Here is an 18,131-nt window from a genome sequence, read left to right as displayed (position 1 = left end):
CATGACAAAGAACTGAATAAAGACCAAGAGTTATTCTTTACATCTCTTTATTTTTTATAATTTCCATTTCATTAGATAAATTGTTCTTTCTTTCATACTTTGTTTGTCAAGAGCGGGGAGATATATCCATTACATTGTTAACGTTCTTTATTTCAGACCGAAAGAGGCGCCGTGCCACCTAAACGCCCTGATCATTTATTTCTTTACTGATATCATGTTGGAGTTAAACTTGTGTCGAAGATATTTGTGAATCTCGGCAGCGCGAGGACTTGACATGCCAGGAGTTCTTTTTTCCAGCTCCGCCGGTGTGCTGCGAAGTAAAAATCAGGAATAAATGCATGAATGAAGGAAAAAAATTACTTACCTTTGAAACAGTTACGAATTTGATGATGTAAATGAAGGTGGTAGATTTTAAGCCCAGTGATCTAAGTGACAGAGGATGTTCTTCGGCGAACGCAGGGCTGTCACTAATTTTTCAAGTAGGCGGGGAAATGAATGTTATTTTGGTTTATCAACTAAGTTGATAAAGCAAATTTGCCACTGTAAAGAGGTTCAAAGCTGACGTTTCGAGCGTTAGCCCTTCCTCAGAGCGAACGACAAAGGGCCAACGAAAACGTCACCGTTGAAATTCTTTATGGTGGCCGATTTACTATATCAACTCATTTGATAAAACCCAAATTACCTTGCTACTCCCACCGACGCAGCATCACAGTTTCTTTAGAAACTTACCTCATTTATCCATTTGGGGAAATGAATGGTGGGCTAAGTCGTTTAAGTAAGCGGATGTGGCCGAAAACGGACAGATCCTACCAATACCTTAAGATACGAATTGTTGTTTTTTAATAAACACATCCCCGACACAAAACGATGGAAAATGTCGGTTTCGAAAAAGTAAATATATAGGTCGTACCTGTTCACGATTTCGCCGAGTGTGTTGTATGATGAGCACAGATTAAGGGCTGCAACATAGCTGACACGTGGAATGCTTGCCACAACACGGAAAACCTGAAAAATTAGAAGAAAACACAGAAGACAGCATATCATATGAATCGTACCTTATATCGGTAGGGCTAGTTTTGTGGGGAATTTCCTGATGATTTTCAGATGTTACAGGGATTAAAAATAGTGATTCAAGTGAACAGGCATCAAGAAGGCTCAGACGAGTCAGACCTTTGAAACAAAATGTCAAAAAAACGACAACTTTGCTCAGTAAATCATGATACTCTGCAGCATAAAAACAAAAGGGTTAAACAGAAAATTCAGTGTTTTGGGGAGAAAACAAATCAGCTAATCTCTAAAATATGTTATTTTGAAGAAAAGAAAATGTAAGATTTTTCACATTAGTCTACAAAACCCAAAGCGCATTCGAAAGCGCCGAAGCTTGAGTCGTTTGAGGCTAAACTAAAGTGATGTTTTACCTGTTCACGCTCCTTGTTCAGAGTAGTTGACGCCGTAATCTCCATTCCCTTTTTAGTTTCAACAGCGGCAAGATCCGTTAGAAGGCGGGCAGTTTCCTCTAAGATAACAAAACAGAAACACACAATTTAACATTAAAGCTTGCTTTTCCAACTTATTTCTAAAATGGAACATCGCACCAGGCCATATGTAAACTCATTAGGCCTAATGTTTTTTAAATAATTTCATAACGTAACAAACCTTGAGAGTCGCTGAATATCATCTTGACGTGAGTCTGCGCAACGCTAGCCAAGGTGAAAATGTATGCTTTGGTTTTAATGCTGCAATACGAAAACAAGTTGGTTATAAGTTTGTGAGTAGATTTTGAATGTTTCATAGACCACTTTCATAAATGGCTGCCGTATAAATATTCTTTTGTTTAAATTTAAATTAGCCCTACTGGCCTCGCTTGAGATAATGTATTCTTTTGAATTTTGTACTGGAGAACGAGGCCAGTAGGGCTAATTTAAATTTAAACAAAAGAATATTAATCCGGCAGCCATTTATGAAAGTGGTCTATGTCTATAAAATACTAAGCTTAGAGATTTTCTCTAAATGTAAATGCCTTAAGTTAAGTTCAGTTGTTCTGAAAATACTGAGTGTTCGCTTAGGTGTGGGTAAAGAGATTGTTTTACTCACAAGTTTTTCTCTGTTTCTCCAGGTTTCACGCGGTCTTTCTCAATAATCAAGCAAGGCCTGTCATACAGATCACACATTCTGCGTATGCACTCCACAAGCTTCTGACTGTTTGCTCCACTTGCAACATCTGAACAGAAAAGTTTAAGGTACAAACAACGATAGTTAATCAGTCCCTTGTCATTCAATTACAATTTAGCTTAAACCAATCGCTATAACCAACCTCTGTAACTCGCGTTTTCCAGCACCCGAGGCAGCCGGTCCTGTGTTTTTACTATGAGGACGACATATAGGTTTGTTTGTGATATTTGTCTTCAAGCTGATTGGCTGATGTGATCACAATGGGGTTTTTGTATGGCAATTTGTCGAGACCCCCTCTACTCAGCTTATTTTGGGCGGCGAAAGAGCCCCTGCGTACTGCTGAATTTGACTGTGCGGTTACTAGACCCGTGATTGGTTTAGAAGATCAAAAAACTCATGAATCGTATGACGCTTTAGACGTCAACATCTTTTGCTGACGGATGTGTTCTTCATCTCACACCTGTTTTGTGTGTTATCAAACAATATCATAAAGATAAACGGAGAATACGTTGTGTGATTTCTTAACCAGTCACAATAGATAAACTTTAAGATTGATGTTCAAGTATGATAAACATTTCATAGCCATAGTGACTAAACTTATACAACGTGCTGATGAAATGAACACATTCGTAAGAGTCTAGGAAGAGTTTCCCTTAACATACCAGAAGCTGTTTTCCTCTTTACAGCCATCCTGTTACTGACAATATAATCACAACTGGTCAGCGGACACACTTCCGCCTTGATGTTGTGCTTTAGGCGTAAAGTTGACACCACCTGAGAGGGGAGGGGACGAAGACCATGAATTAAATCTGTCCATTGTGTAGTGTTATTGTTGTGCGAATTAGAGAAACAAATTCTAAGTCGTCACGTGCACAAGACAAAAAAAGAGGCTCACAATTGGGCATCGTGATACACTGGATAGGAAAGCTAAGACTAACTGCCACACCAAATGAAACTGTTCTGCGCTAAAACACTTATCATGCTTGCATCTTACTGCAAAATCCTTCGCTAAGCCATAATTTCCCAAAGAAAATTATCACATGTTAAAACATATAGGATGAGACCATCAACAACGTTATCGCGAGAGATCGTGCTACTTTTTTCATTAAAGGGGGAGGAAGGAATGGCAGATTTTTTAGAGTAAAATTGAATTTAGGAATTTTGGCTGGTTTCTCGACACGAAAAGAAAAAAGAAATCAGACGATGTTGCTTACCTGAGAGCTGGAGATTTCCCGAGCGTCTACTAGAATAACCGTTTTTCCCTTGTCTTTCTGCGAAGACTAATAACAAAGAGAACAAAATATGTGCAACATTTTTTTAACCTGTCTTCGTGTAACTTATGATGGCCGGGGACGGTATACACTGCGGATGATTCAACGCCGATTTAACAAACTCGGACTAAATATCTCTGTATACAACAATTACGTGGAGTTTATTTCTTACCGTGAGTAGAGGGCTAATCGCTGGTCTGGGACCAACATTATTAGGTTGACATGAAGGGGTTACAACTTGTAACTTCGCATGTGTACTAACAGCTGGACGCTGACCACCATCACGCAGTAAACTTTTGTTCTGCGGCGTAAGAGGAGTTTTCAAAGTGTGTCTTTGCCCAGAAGTGACTGTTCTGTCGTTACAGATTTGCGAGTTTGTGACGTTCAATGGTACAACTAATTGTTTGGAGGCTGGACGTGGAACAACCTCAACGAAACCTTTATTCCTCGTCTGTGGATCAATTGGCAGCTGGTACCATTTTGCTGAGGACTGGTTTGAAAACTGCTTTATCTTGGTGAAGCTATCTTTTGAGATTTCATTACTTTTCTTGAGTATTGCTGACTTGTCTTTTGACGAGTCGCCGTTTTCTGTAATTCCACGATTTGCATAAACCACTTCCCATAAAAAGTCAAAACCAAGTGAAAAATCTGGAACCTCCTTGATATCCATGTCAACGCCATTATCTGTCATATCCATGGCAACGCCATTATCTGTCATATCCATGGCAACTTCAACTCCATTCAAGGCTTCACTTTTAAATTGGTCGCTTAAAAGATTCCTCAATATGAAACAACATGAATTTGTTTAAAATAGTAATTGCAAGCATATTTATACTTGGAAAATAGAGGAATACGGATGAAGGTTTCAAAATATAGGATACCTTATTAGAGAGGGGGGGGGGGGGGGGGAAGAGAGAGAGAGGAGGAAATCAATCCGGAGAAGGAGAGGTTCTAACAGGATTTTTCGAAGTGGATTCCCACGAAAGTTAAAGTTCACTTACTTTTTAGCCTTTGCGCTTTGCGGAGCCCGCACATCTCTGTCGTCAAGAGCGACCAATAAATCATTGTCAGTAACATCGTTGGTCCAGTCATCAACGTACGCCCCAGATTTGCGCATACTCCCCTTACCCCCCGCTGGCCGCCTTAGAGACGAGTCGCTCCTTTGAAATTCTATTTTCTCGGCCACAACGTCAAACGATTTGATGGAGTTAGTGTGAAATGTCTTCCCATTTCCGTTTTTCTCGATTGAAAACTTCCCAAAGGCACAGCTTCTCTGTTGGTTTGTCACCCTTTTTTGCGTAGTATTGGGTTTTGGTTTCTCCTCCAACGAATTAACCTTGCTCAGTTTGGGTGAAACTTCTCCGTCAATACTGTTATCTAAAATTCGTTTTCGCTTCATGAGTTTCACTGGACGGCCGATTTGGCTCTGCTCGAAAGACGCGTCTGCGCATACCTGACCGTTCCTCTGACAACTTTCAATCTCGGTTTCATGCTCCATTCTTACTTCGTTTTCATTCTCCGATTCGACCTCGTTTTCAAGAACGCTCTCTGATTCGTAAGTTTCTTCTGCTTCAGATTGGCTGTCATCATCAACATTTCCGCGTTTATAGACCATTTTGTACTTATTTCTTTGCTTATGGAACAAAGGCGTTCGAAATTTTAAGGCGCCGCCAAAAGGACTTCGTAAGGATTGTCTATAGACCGCCATCATGTCCACGGGCGAGCTAGCGAGGCGCTGTTTTGCTGCCGAAGGAGTTCTTTGAGTCAGCAGAGTTGCATCATCTATGAAGCTATCCATTTCATCCTCTTCCTCATCGCCGTTGTCTGCTTCATCGGACGAGAAGTCGTTGATGTCACTGTCTGATAATTCAGCTTCGTCGTCTAGGTAGAGATTTTTCCGAAATCTGTTGTTTTTCTGCCGAAAAGAAAAATCTTAATATCTTAATACAGTAGAGTCCAATAGTGTCCAACCCAACCTATGTCAGACCCTTGATATCACGAAACCACTCACCCCCACCCCCTTGGTCCAACCCCTACCCTTCTGGTCTAGTGGAGGTTAAAGATAATGGTGAAACAATAATGCAACGTGAGAAAAAAACTGATAAATACCATAATACATAAATTAACAAATAAAGCAAACACTCTTAACTATTGAGTGTGTCAATATGTAAATTAAAGCATAACTACATAGATGAATGAACACATAAACAAGACAAAAATATTAGTACAACAATAGACAATTTATCCTTTTGGTTGTCTGAACCCTGACAACATTTTGGAGTGATTAAATGAATGCATCGCACAACTAGAAAAAAAACTACACTGTCTTTTCTCAAAGTAGAACCACAACCTGTTGGAGAAAATAACTGACCTTTGATAGAGGGGAAACTGACTTTCGCGAACGTTGCTTCCCACCGATTTCAAGAGAATTTCTCTTGCGAGCCCTGACTGTGACAGAAGGTGCTTTTCCAGTGTCAGGTCGGCTTGGAGCTAAAACAGAGATTTGAAGAAAGAAAGCCTCACTTTAAAACATAAGCTATAAAAATATATTAACATGAAGTCGTTAAAGTCAGTAAGAGAGCTTGGCGAGTTTTAGTTCTGACAATCGCAAAAATGATCGTCTATATGAGTGAGGGTGAAAGCACCCATCACAAACAGCTGGCACGTGGCCCATCCCTAAGTACGTAGAAACTGAGTGACCGACCTGCGATTGGCTGTGGTGCTGAGTCAGATTGGTAGAGCAAATGGCGCTGTTCTCTTTCAAATGATGTCGAACCAACTGGTTATTCTAAAGCCCAAAATGTGTGTTTTAAAGTAGCCAATCAGAGACAATATACGGATCTCTAAACAATTACGTCATCTGGAGAAAAGGAGGGGAGGAGAGGGAACGGAAAATTTAGCGAACTAAGGAGACCTCTGCTCAACAGCTCTTTAGAAGTTAAACCAAAAAAAAAAACCGTAAAAACTAACCTGATTTATCGGTTTCAAACTCGTCATCGCTGTTTGATCCTAGCTGTGGATTGCATGACGACAAAACGACGCGCTGATTGCCTTTCTCTTTCTCAGGACTGGCCGGTTTTCTAAACTCTTTGGAACAGGGACTGGACAAAGCTTTCTTTCTCCGAAAAATTGCCTTTCCTACAGGGCGGATGACTCCTTCATCTTCATCTTCATCATCACTTTCCATTACAGCTACAACATTTCCGTTTTCAGTTCGTAAATTAGAGGAATTCGCCAAGGGTTCCTCGCGGTCGAGAGATGAGCCATTGAGAGCCATGCTTGTTTTTGAAGACGGTTTCACTGAGGTCTCTGAGCTGCTACATTCCATGGCCCTTAATGACGAATTCACCACTATTTTCTCTATGTTCATTCCGCAGGAATTGTCATTCATTGAAATAAGGCTAAGCGTTTTTGAGCTATTTAAGTTCAACGATTTCCTCCCGTGAAAAGATAAACCACTGTCTTTTGTTTTCATCGGAAGCGTTCTTTTGTCTTTGGGCGAAGTGCGTTTCAAGCTGAGCTTTAGCTTCTTGGGTAGCGGTGACCTACAAGGATTATTAGCAGTATTGCCACCAATACTGTCACCATTATTACTGCCAAAATTGTGCCCATCATTCTCACCAACAGTGTCACCAACGGGGCCGCTTTCGTTCATAACCGTTACTTTCCTTCCAAGTGCATTCATGTGCGATTTTTCATTCATTTCCAACGACGGTAACTCTTTCCAAGAATCGACCGGTTGGTACTTATTTCCCAAATCTACTTTGCCAATTTGTAAACTCTCTGTTGCCATGAGCGGGGCTGCGCCAGAATTCCTACTCATATCTGGGATTAAAGCACCACTGTGAAGAGTAGTTGAGCTCGAACGTTCTCCTCTGGTACGAACTTCAACAGTAGATGAAGCGTGCAGTTCGATTCCTACCTGAAAAATATTTTCACTTCCATCATTTCGAGAATTTCGCTCATTTGTCGAAAAATGTCGTAAGCCGCTAATACCATTAGACTTTGAAATTTTATGATTCATCTTAACTGAAGAACCTGCCGTACAAAATTGTTCACCAGCGCGCTCCGAAATGCCCAACGTAGCTTCACACTTCTTAGCTGCGTAGTTGTCTTTCTTGTACGATTCTTCTCTCGCATGTCCACTTCCCGGTGACAAGTCTTCGTCCCCAAGCCTCTTTTTGACATCTTTGGCGCACTTTTCATGAACGTTTCCATCTGTAGGTAGCGTTGTATCTGTGAGGACATCATCATCTGCCGCGTCCATGAAAAAATCTTCAGCATACTCTGTCTCCTCTTTGTCAGAATCATTTGCTCCTTTTTCTGATACGTTACTCCACAAGTCTGACGAAGAACTTTTCAAGATTCCGCGCGCGCTCATTGAGACCTTCCGTGTGTAAATCTTTTTCTTCGCAGCAACTGCATCTTGCTCTTCAACCATGTCTGTGTCATGTCTGGAATTTGGGTTTGCACAAATCAAATTATGCATTTTTTGCTGGATAGCCTGATCAGTGTAAGGTTTATTTGTGTTGGGAAATAAGGTTACAAAAGCTTTCTCCTCTTCGCCACCATTTTTCACGGCCTTACTTTCGACAACCTCCGTGTCAAGAAAATCAGCCATAAGAAATGGTTCCTCCAGAGGGTCATTTTCCGCACAAACTCTCGACAAATCAGCTCCTGAACGGCGCAGGTTTCCAAAATATTTTCTCTGGATCTCCTCCATGTCGTTGTTAAAGTCATTCAATTCTGAGCTCTCAGACGACAAACTCATTTTGTCCAAAGCGTCTAAGTTGGGTGGCGATGGCACGACGTCGACTGTGGGTGAAAATTTCTTTTTCTGAGGAAGAAAACGGGGCCTGATTTCTTGTGACTGGGGAGTTACACTGGGAAAAACACTCGTCATTTCATCAGAGGCTGCATCGGAGAGGTCACTGCCTTCACCATCTCGAATATCTTCCATTTTTTCTAGTTCTTTCTTGTCGCCGACGCTTTCTCCCTCATGATTAGCTTCTGAAGGATTTTTGTCAAGTTCCCAATGTTCTCCCACATCAGGCAAATCCCCCATCAGTGTATCACCAGCTTGTGCTTGGAGACAATTGCTAGCTTCGTTGTCTTCGTCTTCCCCTAAAGCCACATTCATGCCATCCGTTTGGAAATCTTCATCTACTTGGTCATCAAACTGCTTCAGAAACGCCTTCCAACGAGCTTTGTTTTTCGGTGAGAGCTTCTTCAACTTTGTGCCACTTATCTTCGAGTTCTTTGCACTAGTATCACCAACTGAATTCTCTCCTTTGTTCTGATGCTTTCCACCAACTTGCAAATCAGGTCCATCTTCCATTTCAAGCTTTTTTCGCGTCTTCTTGCCTTTCTTCTCGGTGACCTTACTCCTGCCTTCGCTTTCCTCGCAAACAGTACCACCATTCTCAGGCAAAACACTTATCTTCTCTCCGCCATCTTTTTGCCCCGGTTTTATGATATCCTCTTCGTTCAAAAACGACATCATTTCCAGATCATAGCTTTCATCGTCAACTCCTCCGCCACCATGAAGCTCAGTGAATTCCAACAGTTCAACAAAATGTTCTGTGCGTCGGGAATGCGCAACAGCTTTCACGGGCTGCAGTGTGGTCTGCCAAGGAAGCCACTCCGTCAAAGAGGGTTGTATGATAGATTTTCTACTCCCTGCCGATGAACGCTTCGATTTTTTAGTAATTGCTAGTTGTGGTGACAAGCCAGCCTCGTGGTTAGGAAGTTGAAAGTGTTCTTGCCAGTAAACTAATTGCTCGTATGTCAGGAGACCGTTGTCTTTCTTTGATGTGGTTGTTGCTGTTTTAGATGTGAATTTTTTGATGTCAGCTCCTTCTGCAGGCCTTCCCTTCTTTCTCCCTTTGCTGTAAAGGAAATAAAATGTCGTGCAAAATATTTAGACCTATTTCGGACACGATATTCTATCCGTAAAATAGATAAAAAACCAACCGATTCAACGATAGTCAGATAGAAGACAAACAGACCCACTGAGAGACTCATTGGTCAATCGCAACTCACTGACTCACTGAAGCATTCACTGGCTGGCTGCCTGACTGACTGTCTGTCTGACTGATTAACTGATTGGCTGACTGACTGACTACTCGGTGACTATCTGTTTGATTGCTCAATCGACCGACTGCCCGATAGACCGACTGTCTGACTAAGGCTGTAGAATAAAGGGGGTAAGTCTCTAAAGAAACTGTGGTGCTGCGTCGGTGGGAGTAACAAAGTAGTTTTGGTTTTATCAACTGAGTTGATAATATTAATTGGCAACCGTAAAGAGTTTGAAAGCCGTGACGTTTCGAGCGTCAGCCCTTTGTCAAAGCGAATGGAGGAGTTGTGGGTTGTGTGTCTGACGTAAGGCTAACATGGGCCAGTTTACACTATCAATTCAGTTAATAAAAACCAAATTACATAAAGACTGTAGAGGCGGACTTGAGCGACTGATCGACAGACCTACCCCACAAACCATTCAAGAGAACTCATTGGAAAAGCGGTGAAAAGAAATTACCCGTAAAGGTTACTTTAGCACATAAAAGGAGGTTTCCACCATACCTCTGACCTATAAACTTCCCAACAGTCATCTCCATTTTCAGCACAGACGGAACAATATGCTGTGGCACCATCCGGGGATTGTCCGAGTAGAGATCAAATGATTTCGTAGCCTGGGCGACAGCTTTGTGAATAGACTTTTTACTTCTTTGACTTTTCATGTAAACCTGACCAAGGAAAAAGAAGGTACATTATTAAAACGGTAACACTTACAACGCTCCTGAGTTATTGTAGTGGTATGAAAGGTAAGTCGATTAGATTTTTAAGCGAATATTGGAGAGGAATAAAGGAAGATCACAATTTGCAATGACAGCTTATCTGCATCACCTCCGACAACTTGATAACTATGAAAAAAGGAAAAGGTTCAAAGTCCTCTAAAAATCTACGAAACCTGAGAAAAAAATGTGTGTCATTGGCTACCCACCCATGTGACACGTTCAAAATGGAAGGAGGCGAACCTTTGATTTTCGATTTAGAATTACGGGGGTTTCTGAGTACTATGCTTGCTATAATAACGATCAGTAAACACAATGAGAGGGATTTCCATTACTGAGGAGTATTTAGCACACGGTCCGTTAATTTGATCCTCTTTCTGTTTTCCCCATTGATCTGAGTGATCATCATCTGAGTAGTAAAGGTAAATCCCTGCGATCATATGTAGACCACGGATACAAAAGCTGTATCTATTTCGCACCTGTTCCTCTTTGCCCTCAGTCACGAGAACAACTATCCGTCCGTCTCTTTTCCTTCCTGTTCGCCCCATTCTCTGCACGAGGCGTATGGGCGACGCATGCGCATCAAAACACACAATGAGGTCGACCTCGCCTATGTCCAGTCCCTCCTCGCCAACGCACGTGGCTACCAATGTATTGTAACCTCCTTGACGAAACCGTTGTACAACCTAGGGACATAATAGAATGCTGGTAAATTAACCAAATTGGACAACAAACACATCTTTCAGTTAGTGCTGAAAAATTGTGAAAAAAAAAGTGAGTGAAAAGCAAAATACGCCTAGATGTCTTTGATGTAATAATAATAATATAGATAAACTTCTATTGCGCATTTCCATGTAAATGCTCTAATGCGCTTTACAACACTGTGCGGGGGACTTTTCCAGACTGCCGGGGGCAGTTTACAATAAATAAAGAAGAAATTTTACAGATGCCCCCTCCCCCCATTCCCAGTAAACAGGCCAGACCACAACACAGTAATCTCGTGAAGTGGGTTCTTTAACGTCCCCTGCCGAAGTTAACTAATTGATAGGTGCAGGAGACGGGACCTCCGGCTTTACTTCCTATCCGAGAAGACGAAGCAATGTGAGTGAAGCGTCTTGCTTAAAGGACACAACGTCAAGCCCCAGCCAGGACTTGAACCCGGGCCATCTGACCCAGAGTCCAGCGCACTGAACAGATGTAGATGTCCTGGTTAGTTCCAAGTACAGTATAATTGACGGAATACCTGCAACTGTTCTTTCTGTGAAAGTCCTCTGATACTCTTTCCAGTTGTTTGCTGTCCAATAAAACTCATCACTCGCACCAGAGGCTTATGAGAAGATAGCAAGGCCGCTATCTCGTTCACACTGTCTCTGTACTGCGAAAATATCATCACACGAGTAGCTACGCCCGTCGAGTTCTCGTCGCTCTCTCCCTGGAACTTCTCAAAGTGTTCAAGCACGATTTCTTTAAGTTTCAAGAGCTTGGGGTGACTCTTAAATGTAGTGCTCGGTTTTCGAACATTCATGAGCGCGCGCCTTCTTGGTGAAAACTGCGAAAAAAGGAGGCTGTCATTCGCACTGTTTTCCATCGGAGGTTCAATTTCCTCTCGTAATTCATCCATCAGGTGTGTAAACTCGTTGTGTTTGATGATTTCAGCCTTGGCGCGCGCCATTCCTCTGGTTCCGTCAATGATGGCTTTAATGAAGTTGTAGAATGACAATATGCCATGCTGGAGTAGGAGCTCATACGCGTGGTACAGGCTGATGCACATGGCAAAGTCCCCTTCAATTTGTCCCAGTCGATTGCGATCCTTGAAAAGGTACATTAATAAATAAATAAACAGATAAATATATACTAAATTATTACAAAGCTTCGCTTGCCACCAGTATTATGCACAGCTTTGAATTTTTTAACCCAGTCATATCGAAATGCTAGGTTTTAAGACTCGGTTCTAGGCTAATCTAGACTAAAATAAAAAAGTTTTCCTACATATCGGCCTTGTTCATTCATTCTCTTTCTGAACTGATCTCTTGCAGTCAACAGCATGAATTTAGTGACACGCTGAGGATCTTTGTTCCACAGCACTCGTTGACAAAACAGACGGCCCACAATGGCTTCAAGGATCTGTAAAAACAAAAGGTATTTAGTTTACAATTTAACTCATTCAACTCCAAGAAGTTATAAAATCATCACATTTCTTCATACTGCAAATAATTGATTAGGGCAGAGGGTAATACCTTGAAATTAAACAAATAAGTTAAAGTTCATTAAGTCAAAGTACATGCATTGTGAATAAATCAAAAGAAACCGTATAGCAGTTGAAAGCTACAATTGCTGATCAGATATTGAAGTTCTAAGAAAGAATTCTACAACAACCTGAAATTTGTACATTTCAAGGGGGACAAGAGGAAAATAACTGTATCAGCGAAGGGCCCAAAGGGCAGCTTAAATCTGAAGCTGTGCCTCAGAAAGAATCACCAGGCATCTTATGGCTCTTGTCTAAGAAATATAACATACCCAGTGCTTAACAGCTTTCATAAAAGCAAAGTCTCACAGGCTGCCACGAGACAAAAGTTAATCACCTGTTGCCCTCAGACCCTGTAACAACAAAGTCCTAGATCTGTAAAAAATTTTCTGAATTCTGTATGAACCATGACCTCTTCTTATCTAGGCAGCCAGTTAGTGTGGGTGAGTGAAAATGCATGGATAGCAAGGAAAAAAAAAAACGTTGTCACTCCTTCCCAAGATATAAGACATCAAGATTTCATCCAACCTGCAAGCAGGCTAGCATTTTGCTGTGGCATGACTGGCAAAGACATCAGAGATGAGCAAGTTAGTTCCTCTCTAAACAGTAGATCTCATCACAACAATTTATTGACATGGGCATCATTAACTAAGGAAGAATCCAAATGTACCTTAAGATATGAACTCTTCACTTTAGCAATATCTTCCCCAAGTGAGACAACCACTTTTTCTACCTGCCGGCTGTGTGTATAAGGCTGAATATCAGGGGACTCTTCAGAGCGCAGCTCCATGTGCGAAATCAAGAGGTTAGTGATGACTTGTTGGACAGCCTACGGTCAGAGTAAGAAAAATTAGAAGAGAAGCAGTTTAAGACAAGTAGCTTTAAGGATTAGAATGCTCTGCCCATTCATATGAGACAGCTGGGTTTTTCTTTGGCTGCTTTTAAGAAATGTCTGAAGACTTACCTTTTTAAAAAAGCTTTTTTTTCAAATATTTCGTGATTTCATGTGATTGTTTGTCTTAATTATTTTGTCTTTAATCAATTGCAGTCATTATCTTTTTAACTCAGTATTGTAAAGCGCCATAGAGCAGTTGGATATGGCGCTATATAAGTCCATTATTTATTTATTTCTAGTATTTATAACAACTAGATCGAATGTAACTTGAAATTCTTAAGCACCAGTTCATCTTCTTGCCTAAAAACAGTCATCATGAAAATTCTATTCTGTTCTGGACTAAAATTGTTGAGCTGCACGTATCAATGTAGCTTTAATTATTTGGTGAAAAGGAGGAAAATGCTGTGATTAGGGATGGGTGAGACATCATTGTAAAACCATCACCAAACTGAAACTGAACTGTTACAATGTACAGGCCTGCAAATAAGAAAGACTATTTCTTTCATAGTTCACAAATTTAAGCTTACAACATAAATGCAGTTTTCACTGATTTTTATTATTACCTCTAGATCATCTCCAGGTGTTGCACTGAGAGCAAGAACTCTAAAATTCCTGTTATAGCCAGAGATTTCTTTTACAACCTGGATGGAACATAATTCAACTTACTCACCACAAGAGCACAATGTCATATTTAGGCCTTCTCCTACATCATTTAGAAAACACCAAAAGAGACTGAAGGATATAAAGTCAGTGTATCAGCATCCTAGTAACACTAGTGTTGGCAAAGATATTATCCCTTCCACTTTGAAAGCGGCCACATTTTCATGTGCTTGTCCATGTAGAGTGAACTAAATAGTGTAATCATGTTCTATAGTTTCCTTACCTGACAGTAAGCATGATTTCCAAGAGCTTTGTGAGCTTCATCGGCAACAAGCAGGACAACTTCTTCTGCTTTGCAAGATCCACGAATCAAATCATTTTGCACAACTTGTGGAGTTAGAAAGAAGACTCTTCTCGTCTTCCACAAGGACTGCCGTTTATTAGGAGACATGTTTCCTGAAAAGGTTACATAAAATTAAAAAACTAGAGAGCCTAAGACTCAAAGCTTATTTTCTGAGCTAGCCAAAAATAAACCAGTTCATAATACATGTACCGGAAAGAGTACCATAGAACCACATACATTAATTATGTATTCCACTTCTTTGTCTTTCACGACAAAACTTTAAAAACAAAGTCTACTAGTCTGAATGCATAATTAATGTAGGGGTTCTATGGTACTCTTACCCATGCACCTTATCAATTAAAATTTATTTTTATAATAAATTAACCCATAAGTGATGTCAAGACAGGAAAAGGTCAAACCTCACCGGTCATTTCCGCTGTGTCACTCTGCGGAATACCCATGATTTTAAAGCAAGCTTCAATCTGTTGTGCAACCAGTGGTTTAGTGGGAGCCATGAATATAACCTTTCCTTGTGGGTACCATCGATAGAAGTTGTACATTATAACAGCAGCAATGAAAGTCTTTCCAAATCCGGTTGGCAGAGTAACTAAAGTGTTCTTAAAGAGAGCTTTCTCAACAATATCGAACTGATAATTCCTTATAGGATAATTAGTCGGGTAAATCCAAACGTTTCCAGCTTCGACATCAAAACCAGGGATCATTTCAACTTCGTCGGATTTCTCGGTGATGTTATTGGCGTTCACTTCCCGATCCCCACAGTATTTAGCTTCAAACGTAACGTTGTCGAAAGGAAACATTCCTTCTGCAGCAGCCAGCAATTCTTCATCGTCATCATCATCTCCCAACTCTATCAAATCTACAGCGTCGTGATGGGCTTGACTTTTGTTTGCTTCGGGCTTATTCGAATTTGTACTTCTCGACGAGATAGATTGAGCTGGTCGTCCCCAACTCTGGAACAACGTAGCTTGACCCACTTTGGAATTTTTCATTCCGCATTCTATAACCTTACGAAAGGAATACCGCAACTCGATCCTCTTTAAACGCTACATTTTGGCGACAAAATGAAAAAGGCGGAACACACAAGATTTATGTTCTTCAAGACTGCCATTTTGATTTTGCTGGACTAAAAATGGCGCGCTACGGTCATGTGGTACATATCAACCAATTACAAATCGCCAATTAGAACTAAGTACCAGCTCACCTCAAGCTGCGACCTTAGCAGATAAACAGTGCTCGTTTAGTGTCACCAGCAGCTAGTAGCAATATAGTTCCTCAAAATTCAAAGCATCCCTCGACAGGGAAGCGAAAGTTCAGAACACTGGATCAAATTTCTAAAGTGCCTGCAAGAAAAGGAAGCTAACTGTTGACAGTAATCAGACTACAGAAATTATTTGTTTTTGAACTGGCACCCAAGGATTTTTTAAGAAGTTTCGCCAATCATGCCGTCATAATATATTTGACCTTAGCAGGGAAATCATCTGAGGTTCAGTGTTAAGGGTCCAGGCCAACTTTCCAGACGTATTCTAAAAATGCCTTAATTTTTGTTTGCCTCTGATGATGAATTACATAATTTTAAGATTTTAAAAATATAAATATAACTTATATATAAAATTACCACTGAATTGTCATCACGTGGCACAGGATTTGTGATAGCTTCACAGAGATCAAAGTCTGCCCCGCGAATCTTATTGTCTTTTGGAAGGGATTTTACACGAAAAACAACACAATGTAAATTAGGTCTTAAGAAGGCACTTGACTCTGAATATTTTCTTGACGGCCAATATTTTTTTAATTTATTCAAAGAAATAAAGAAAACAGCTGAGAAAATAAGGGAAGTTTTCGCATCCATCATTCTCTACGTCGAATTCTTGTCTTCAGAAGCAAAAAAATAAGATTTTTAGATGTCAAGGCGATCCCATCTATGTTCGAAGGTTCCTGTAATGTTCTTCCGACAGACTATTTCCGTATTCAAAATCAATTCATATTATTTGTTTCGATGCAAATAGATGTGACACAGCTTCTAGACTTGACTAGACAAGTGTTAACTAGACCTATCACTTGGGTAGCGAATTTCGTAAACAAAGATCTCAGAAAAATTCAGATCTAAATCTAAGGCAGAAGATTTTGAAAGAAAATTTTGATTTTTCATTTCTTAACACGTCAACACTTTTCTGACTTAAAGCGGCAGCACCAATTTTTATTCTAAAATAACGTTCAAATTTTCAAATTTCTACCGAAAATACCATCCTCTAACAAAACAATTCAAATGAAGAATTGCGATAGGTAAGAATTCTCTCGAATTTCTGGAAAAATGAAATTTGCAGCAAAAATTGGCGGGCTTTCCTTTATGAATTCAATCTCGACTAAAGAACACCTCTGATTGGCTAGGTAGAATATCAACTCGGCTCTCATTAGTCAAGGAAATAGCCGCGAATAAATATTTTGTGACTGGTGATCGAGAAGCACTCGATCATCTGGTGCTACCAAGGTTCGATTTCAAGTTGAATTTTGCACAAATTTATCACAGGAAGTAAGTTCAGTGTTTCCTTGCATTCTTTACGGAATTTAGCGTTCCTCGGAAATCCGCAAAATCGCCCATTTCTGTTCTATAGATGTAACGCCATTTGTAGCGGCGCAACTTTTTCTGCCGACGAGCACCAATTTTTCATGCTCGTCAGACCATTATTTTTTTTGAAAATTTCATGTTTTTAAAGGACGGTTTTACTAAGGAAAAGGACTTCCTGTGTTCCACTTGTGCGTGATGTCGTTCTAAAGGTGTACGCAGCACGACATCTACAGCCAGCGGTTAAGTGGACGGTCAGCGAAAAGGCAGCGACCTCAAGCCACGAGAAATTATGTTTCACAGTTGAACGAGCACTTTGGAGTGAAAATACTGGTGTTTGGAACAGGAGAGAACCTTTCAAAGCTCATTCAGTGACAATGGTACCCTATTAATACCTGGTTTGTTTTTATTTGTGTCAATTTTTGGAGCTCCGGAGTAATTGACAGAGAAAGCGAAATTCGTGGCCGTGGACCAAAATGGCTTCATTGAAAGTGGCAGTCCGTGCTCGTCCGTTAAACAACAGGTGAATTGCCCAATTACTCTTTAATTTTGTGTTATTTCACTTTTATTTCGATGTAACTGTTCTTGAATATGAGATACTTATTGCTTTTCCTGCCTCAATGTCTGTTCATAGGGAATTAGAGCTCGGATCTAAATGCACAATTCAAATGGAGGGGCAGAAGACAACAATATTCAACACGAAGGTAATATTTAGAAGGGAAATGTGATTTTTATAATTATTCTGAAAATATATCCATAAAAGAATCCATCGAAAAAAGTCAACTCACATGATTTAGAATAATAATTATCCTAGTTCCAACAGCTGCGTGAATAAGATTTCATACTTTATTCGTGACGTGTTCCTTATCACAAGATCTACGTTAAGTCGATTCCATTCGTAAGAGTAGTCACGAGTACAGTCTTTTAACTTATGTAAACAAGTTCTCTACCTACTCTTCAAAACACCGGGATTTATATTATTTAACAACATTAAATGGCATTTTTAGTCGCACATATATAAACCAGATGAAATTCTATTGTTCTTCGGCGAAGAAATCGGCGTGATTTTTGTAATGACTTTACCTACCGCATCTCGGAAGTGCTTTGAACGTTTTCCTTCAACCGCAATATATTTGAATAAGGGCGTTTTGAGGTATCTAGAGTTCCAGTTGATCATTTATTTGTCATTTATTGAAGCAAAGTTCAGGGCTAGGCTAATTTTGTGATCAT

General features: G+C 40.3%; 2 protein-coding genes across 2 annotated transcripts in view; one reads left to right on the top strand and one right to left on the bottom strand.

The window, feature by feature from the left end:
• Positions 1 to 30: 30 nt before the first annotated feature.
• On the bottom strand, positions 31 to 15,526 carry LOC111319324 (Fanconi anemia group M protein homolog). Its single transcript, XM_022922126.2, has 19 exons — positions 14,742 to 15,526; positions 14,258 to 14,430; positions 13,938 to 14,015; positions 13,150 to 13,308; positions 12,224 to 12,358; positions 11,478 to 12,044; positions 10,714 to 10,920; positions 10,023 to 10,186; positions 6,414 to 9,331; positions 5,815 to 5,933; positions 4,445 to 5,358; positions 3,616 to 4,222; positions 3,387 to 3,452; positions 2,835 to 2,946; positions 2,095 to 2,221; positions 1,657 to 1,736; positions 1,419 to 1,516; positions 911 to 1,005; positions 31 to 310 (listed from the first exon to the last, which is right to left on the bottom strand). The coding sequence occupies exons 1-19, from the start codon at positions 15,325 to 15,327 to the stop codon at positions 196 to 198; spliced, it is 7,320 nt and encodes a 2,439-aa protein (XP_022777861.2). The 5' UTR covers positions 15,328 to 15,526; the 3' UTR covers positions 31 to 195.
• A 1,226-nt stretch (positions 15,527 to 16,752) lies between these two features.
• Positions 16,753 to 18,131, top strand: part of LOC111347511 (uncharacterized) — a 19,633-nt gene continuing 18,254 nt past the window's right edge. Inside the window, exons 1-3 of the mRNA XM_088762893.1 lie at positions 16,753 to 16,868; positions 17,053 to 17,424; positions 17,536 to 17,605. Of these exons, the coding sequence (XP_088619019.1) occupies positions 17,378 to 17,424; positions 17,536 to 17,605 (117 nt within the window). The 5' untranslated portion in view covers positions 16,753 to 16,868; positions 17,053 to 17,377. The remainder of the gene's footprint in view (positions 16,869 to 17,052; positions 17,425 to 17,535; positions 17,606 to 18,131) is intronic.

The sequence above is a fragment of the Stylophora pistillata genome, chromosome 6 (assembly GCF_964205215.1).
Source record: "Stylophora pistillata chromosome 6, jaStyPist1.2, whole genome shotgun sequence".
NCBI lineage: Eukaryota > Metazoa > Cnidaria > Anthozoa > Scleractinia > Pocilloporidae > Stylophora > Stylophora pistillata.
This window is presented reverse-complemented; position numbering and strand designations above follow the sequence as displayed.

Coding starts and splice junctions, on each gene's coding strand:
- LOC111319324 (XM_022922126.2), bottom strand. CDS start 15,327: ATGAAAAATTCCAAAGTGGGTCAAGCTACGTTGTTCCAGAGTTGGGGA. Junction 5,359..5,814: donor CAGTTTCCCCTCTATCAAAG/GTCAGTTATTTT, acceptor TCTTTTCGGCAG/AAAAACAACAGATTTCGGAA. Junction 3,453..3,615: donor CGATTAGCCCTCTACTCACG/GTAAGAAATAAA, acceptor CTTTGTTATTAG/TCTTCGCAGAAAGACAAGGG.